The sequence below is a fragment of the Dipodomys spectabilis genome, unplaced genomic scaffold, assembly GCF_019054845.1.
Source record: "Dipodomys spectabilis isolate Male_0828 unplaced genomic scaffold, ASM1905484v1 ptg000030l, whole genome shotgun sequence".
Classification (NCBI taxonomy): Eukaryota; Metazoa; Chordata; class Mammalia; order Rodentia; family Heteromyidae; genus Dipodomys; species Dipodomys spectabilis.
Window position 1 is genome coordinate 2,432,205 of NW_024870707.1, and position 7,035 is coordinate 2,439,239.

At 42.9% G+C, this 7,035-nt stretch overlaps 1 protein-coding gene across 1 annotated transcript; it reads right to left on the bottom strand.

Annotated features, from left to right (window-relative positions):
- Positions 1-5,880: 5,880 nt before the first annotated feature.
- Positions 5,881-6,807, bottom strand: LOC122105195 (olfactory receptor 4C45-like). Its single transcript, XM_042676341.1, has one exon. The coding sequence runs from the start codon at positions 6,799-6,801 to the stop codon at positions 5,881-5,883; it is 921 nt and encodes a 306-aa protein (XP_042532275.1). The 5' UTR covers positions 6,802-6,807.
- Positions 6,808-7,035: the final 228 nt, after the last annotated feature.

Genomic DNA, 7,035 nt, shown 5'->3' on the forward strand with positions numbered 1-7,035 from the left:
TGTGTCTGCTCCTTGTGCTTCCCTGTTACAGGAGTCAGTGGACCAATTCGGGAGATCTCCACTTTGTAAGCTTTTTTAACTGTCAGGCCTGTGTGTGTTTTGTCTACTACTGTTTATTGTTTTTTGGACTGTATGACTGATGGGACTGGAAAACCATGGGCAACACTCCATCTAGCCTCCTAGAATTACAAAAAGAAACTAAGAAAGAGGAAAGGAAGTTGTACCCCCCAATTTTTCAGGGAGATAACTTGGAAGAAGAAATGTTTTCTCCCCTATACTCCCCTTCACAGGTTCCTTCTGCAGAGCCTGAGAATGATCAAGAGGAGGAGGGAGCTACAGAACCAGCATCTGAGCCCTTGCCACCTGCTCCTAAAGTTTCTGAGGGGCCAGCCAAACTGTCTCCACAACGCCATGGGATTACCACCCCCTTCTAATGCAGCTGTTTTTCCCTTATGTGCCGTAGGTCCTGTGGATGCAGATGGTCAACAGCAATTCCAAAATCACCATTTTCTAAAGTGATCTATACAATTGGCGCACCCAAAATGCCCCCTTTTCTGAGAAACCACAGGATTTAATTCATTTGCTTAAAACTATTCTCTTTACTCACCAGCCCACTTGGGATGATTGTAGTCAGCTTTTGCAGGTCGTTTTAACCACCAAAGCGAGAGACCGTATCTTAGAGGTGGCCTAGAAACATATCCCTGGCCCCACAGGAGCGCCCATCATGTATCCTGTCCTTATCGCTGCCTATTTTCCTGAGATCCGACCAACATGGGATGGTTGAAGGTAGGGAGTGACTCCTCATCTATCACCAGGCTCTGTTGGCAGGTCTCAATGCGGAGGCTTGCCGACCTACTAATATGGCCAAAGTTTATGATGTTAGGCAGGGAGGAAGTGAAAGTCCGGCAGCATATCTTGAGCAGCTCATGGAAGCTTTTAGTCAATATACCCTGTATGATTATGTTTGCCTATATAAATCAAGCTGCACCAGACATAAAGTGAAAGTTGCAGGCTCTAGACAGACTTGGTGAAAAGTCTATTAGGGATCTAGTAGCAGCGGCAGAAAAGGTTTACAATAAGAGAGAAACAGAGGAGCAAAGACAGGAAAGGAAGGACAGAGACATGAAATTGAGTGTGAAAAGAGAGACTGGGCCAAGGCTCCACACGCTCTAGAGGGGGTGCTAAAACAACCGCCTGACTAGTGGATGAGCAATGCCCACATGGTCCCTTAACCCTGTGCGGATCAGCTTTTGCATACCTATAGCATTAAAGCCAGCTACTCTGCTGCCAGATCCAGATCTGGAAGTGCCCCTGCATGACTGTGAGGATATCCTAGCCGAAGTATATTGTTTCAGGCCAGATTTGTCGGACTCGCCACTATCACATGCCGAGCATACCTGGTTCACAGAAGGCAGCAGTTTCATATGAAATGGAAAAAGGTACATGGGAGCAGCAGTCAAGACGGACACTGAGATAGTGTGAGCAGAAGCACTCCCCCAGAGAACGTCTGCACAAAGAGCAGAGCTAGTGGAACTAACAAAAGACCTACAGATGGGAAAAGGGAAGAGGCTAAACATTTACACGGACAGTCGGTATGCTTTTGCCACCATGCATGTCCATGGAGCCATTTACCGAGATGGGGCTGCTGACAGCTGAGGGAAAGGCTATTAAAAACAAACAAGAAATTTTAAGCCTCATCTGGGCCTTATGGGAACCAGCAAATATTGCCATTATGCACTGCCAGAACCAAAGGAAATAACTTGGCCGGTCAGGCAGCTAAGGAGGCGGCCCTCCAGGCCAGAGCAGAAGTACTGACTCTAGTACTGACCCAGGGCCATGAGCTTTGCCTCCTGAGCCTCAGTACTCCCAAGAAGACTTGGAGTGGATAAAGAAAATTCCCATGGCCTATAAACCCCTGGCCAGAGAAGAAAATAAAGACTGGTGGAAAACTGGTGAGGGGAAACTTATCTTGCCACAAAAATTGGGCAAGGGGATTCTTAAGAGAATCCATTGGGCCTGTCACATGGGAACCCGAAGAATGCAGACTTGCTCCGATACTCCGAAGTAAAAATTAGGCAAGGAAATCAACTCATTGAGGACATTGTTAGAAATTGTAAAACCTGTCAGCTCACCAATGCCCCAATCAACTGGCTACCAAAGGAGCTCGCCTCCATGGAGATAGGCAAGGTGTGTACTGGGAAGTAGACTTCACAGAAATTAAAACTGGAAAATTTGGATATAAATATTTGGTAGTTTTTGTTGACACCTTTTCAGGATGGGTTGAAGCCTAGCCAACAAAGCATGAGACCACGAACATCGTGGCTAAGAAGATCTGGAAGAAATCCTACCCACGTATGGTTTCCCATCCACCATAAGGTTGGACAATGGACCGGCCTTCATCTCAAAAGTAGGTCAAGGAATAGCTGTGGCACTGGGGACAGATTGGAAATTGCACTGTGCTTATAGACCCCAGAGTTTGGGGCAGGTAGAAAGAATGAATCGGACTCTAAAAGAGATCTTAACTAAATTGGCCTTGGAGACTGGCACAGACTGGGTATCGCTCCTTCCTTTTGCCCTGTTTAGAGTAAGAAATTCACCCTATCAGCTTGGCTTTACTCCTTTTGAAATAATGTATGGACATCCTCACCCATTATCCCTAGCCTCCAGACTGAATTGCTTGCTGATTTGGATGATACTGAATTTCTGTATAAGCCTGACTATTTATAGCTGGTGCATAAGAGTATGTGGCCTCAACTAAAAGCATTATGTGACTCTGCTTCTGTCCCTACCCCCCATCCGTTAAAACCAGGGGACCAGGTGCTTGTTTGAAGGCACAACCTGAGATCTCTGGAACCACGGTGGAAGGGATCTTACATGGTGCTACTGGCTACACCCACTGCCCTTAAGGTGATGGCATTGCCGCTTGGATCCACTGCTCTCACGCCCGACCTGCTGACCCCTTTCCCCTGGCTACTCCACTGAAGAAAAGAAAAGTGGACTGATTGTTATTGGCATTGTTGATCATTTGCAGAACTCTTGGGAGCCACTCAGTACAACAAGGGGAATTTTGTGCTGCCCCAGGAGAAGAGTGTTGTTTTTACGTTGACCATTCAATAATAGTAAAAGAAAGCATGGCTAAGGTCAGAGAGGGACTATACCCGTCCAAGATTGAGAGCTGTTGGAGTTCAGTTTTGGGCTGGAGCCACAAGATTGTGTCTCAGGACCATAAGTCGAGGGGGGAATTAAGGGTTAAAGTAACTCCCTTTTTGAGGCAGTGACCATTTGTTGCTTGTTTATCTCAGCTAGCAGAGCAACACTTGGTGGTAATCCAAACACGTGGTTGTTTGCCTTTATAAGCCCTGCAAATCTTTAGCTCTGGGCTCTCCTGTAGGCTCTGCTGTGTTGAAGTGTAGATGAGGCCTGAGCTGCAGCCCATCGAAATAAAACCTTGCTTTTGCATTTCAGAACATCTGACTCTTGGTGGTCTTCTTGGTGGGGGTCTGCGACGTGGCCACTACAATCTATAAATAGGGAAAATGTGATTTTCTTTCCTGTCTTGTTTATGTTGCTCTTATTTCCTTATCTTGCTTTCTTAAGGTCTGTCTGTGAATGCCAGTGCTTTATTGAATAAAAGTGGAGATAGTGGTTCTTGTGTTCATTCTTGCTTTTAGAGTGTATGGTTTCATTTTTCCCTGTTTAGAACAATGTTGGCTACTCTCTTGTCATGAATAGCAATTATTTTATGGAGAAATATCCCTGCACTCCTAGTTTCTTCTTTTGTAACTACAGTTAAACTTATTGAAATTTTTTTCCTATTGTTGCCAGCTCTGATGTTGAACTCAGGGCCTGAGCACTGTCACGAACATTATTGTTCAAGACTGGTGCTGTCCATATTGAGCCACAGCTCTACTTCTGGTTTTTTGAGTCATTTATTGGAAATAAGAATCTTATGGACTCTCTTGCCCAGGTTGGCTTTGAACCATAATGCTCAGATCTCAGCTTCCTGAGTAGCTAGGATTATAGGTGTGAGCCACTGACTCACCTGGCTTCATTGCCATTTGAGGCCCAGAAAGGCCTTGGTGATAAACTCATCCTTTGTTTCCAGGGACCAGGACTTAGGCCCTCAAAGCATCCTTGCTGGGATAACAACCTATCATTTGGCTTCTCTTACTCATAACAGGATTTCAATTATTCTATATCTTTAAGAGGTCCAATCTTCTGTGATCATGGTCCATCCCCAGCATCCCAGATCCATTGAGGAGATCACTGAGGCTTACTTGGTGTTTGCTTAATTTTTATTGATTTTTTTTGCACGAGCACATCATTTCAATTTAAAAAATGTCATTATTTCATTTAGTTCAACTTACTTTCTGTGGATAAAGTGTCAGGACTGATCAATCAGTTAGCTCATGACCATAGTTGTAATTCTTACTAGAGGCAAGGCCCATTGGGTTTCTCTTTGACCTACACCCTTCTATTTCTTTTTTTCCCATTTCTTTGTAGATAATGATATATTGCCAGGATCCATCGACATGAAAGTTTTAAAACATTCCTTTTTGTGAAAATATTGTGGCAGTGCTCTCTTTCTCTGTATGGTTCATCCAAATCTGTCGGTGGGTAGAAGAGGAAGACATTTGCAAACCTTTCAAACCTGAGAACATGGAAAGTATGTCAGTGTCCTTCTTGAAGGCATTACCTACGGGTTGATAGTCCCTTCTTATATAGTTGCTTGTCCTCTTTTGAATGAAACACCATTCTGGCTATAGTGGTGATTATGAAAGCTATCATGGATCTTGATGATCAGTTTTCATTTGAACTGGGACAACTATTGAACTTTTTATTGTTGGTGCCAGTCCTTGGGCTCTACTATTTGAGCCACAGCTCCACTTCTGGCTTTATATTTTGGTAGTTAACTGGAGATAAGAGTCTCATAGACTTTCTTGCTTGGCTGGATTTGAACTCCAACCCTCAGATTTCAGGCTTCTGTATAGCTAGTTGAATAGGTATGAGCCACTGGATACTGGCAACTGTTAAAACTTTGTACTTTATCTTCATTGTGCTTTTCTCACAAGAATATTAAAAATTACGTTTTATGACTGCTTTGGTAAGAATATAGATACAGATTAGATTTATCCTACATCTTTTTCTTTTTGTTAGGCAAAGAAATTAAACATGACATGGACGATTAAAAATATTCAGGGCTTTTGGAAGTATTCTGGCTGTGTCATGAAGAGTTGGAGGTGCTATTATCACATCTAAAAATTAATGTGCCGGTGGATAGAAGAATAGATTTAGAAAGTGTGGTACATTACCCTGATGCAATATTTGGCCACTAAAAGACCGAATCCAGTCCTCTGTAGTAACATAGCCAGAGGGTGGGTGAGGTCCTGTAAGGTAAGAAGCCTTGCATAGAAAGACACACACCACATGTTCTCACTCACATATGAAAATACATAGTGTTCACTAGAGTCTGGTAAGAGATAGAAAAAAGAAGAAAATAGAATGCTTAGTGGCAAAGTATAATATCATAGTAAGAAAAGTTCTAGTGCTCTATAGGCCTAAAAATATTGATCATGACAATTACTATACATTTTATGAAGAAGTGTAGAAAGAGTGACACAAAAATATGGTAAATATTGAAGGAGAAGGAAATGTTTACAACTTTAATGTTTTCAAACACATGAACAATATGTTACCAATTTGTATCCTAGAAATGTATTATCCTAATTAAAAATTTGGTGTAGACAGGATAAGTCAGTTTCCTCCTTGTAAACCGTTTCGATAAAATGATAAGAAATGTAATCATTACCTTGCCCATGTAATTGTAACCTCTCTGTACCTTATTTTCACAGTAAAAAAAAATTAGTTTCAATGAAAGATTTACTTATCATCAATTTTTATTATTGGACCCCAGAGCTTCTTCATAGCCCTTTTCATTTCCTCATTCCTGAGGGTGTAGATTAAAGGGTTCAGCATAGGTGTGACTAGGGTGCAAAACAAAGTCACAGCTTTGTCAGTGGGAAAGGAGACCATGGGCCTGAGGTACAGGTAGGAACAAGGTACAAAGAATAAGATGACCACAGTGATGTGAGAGGCACAGGTGGACAGGGCTTTGCGACGCCCCTCAGAACTGTGATTCCTCAGGGAGTACAGGATGTTCACATAGGAAGCCAGCAGCATCAAAAATGTGATTGAACACTGTGCCCCACTGTTGGCAGCAATCAGAGGCCCCAAAGCATGAGTGTCAGTGCAGGCCAACTTCAGCAGTGGTATTACATCACAGGCAAAGTGGTCAATGATATTGGGGCCACAGAAGGGCAGCTTAGCAATAAACATAACTTGGATCAATCCATGAATAAACCCCAATACTCCAGCTGCCCCCACCAGGAAAGAGCACACAGGGCGGCTCATGATGGTGGTGTAGCGCAAAGGCTTGCAGATGGCCACATAGCGGTCAAAGGCCATGGCAATGAGCAAGATGATCTCTGCTGCAGCAAACACGTGTTCAATAAAGAGCTGTGTCATGCAGCCATTGAAGGATATGGTGTGCTTCTCACATGCCAAGTCCACAATCATTTTGGGAGCAATGGAAGTAGAGAAGAGAGCATCTGTAAGGGATAAGTAGGACAGGAAATAGTACATGGGGCACCCCAGGGCTGGGCTGACAAAGATGGTGACTGAGATGAATGTGTTGCTTGTCAATGTGACCAAATAGGTGATTAAACACACAGCAAACAAGAGCTTCTGGAGTTCTGGATCCTGGGTGAGGCCCAGCAGGATGAATTCTGTCACATTGTTCATGGTTTGTATTAATGTTTCTTGGGTTGTGTGATTATGGTCCACCTAAAAATAAATAGTCCTTCTCAGTGATGTGATGTTGAATTCAATACAATAATACTTTATCACCTGTTTCCTTCTGTTTTCTGGAGCTACACGTTTACTCACTTCTGTCATTTTTCAGATAGTTGTAAAGAAGATCTCATGCACATTATTTTATTCCTAGTTCATTTAATGTAATACTAATAATTCAGTCTT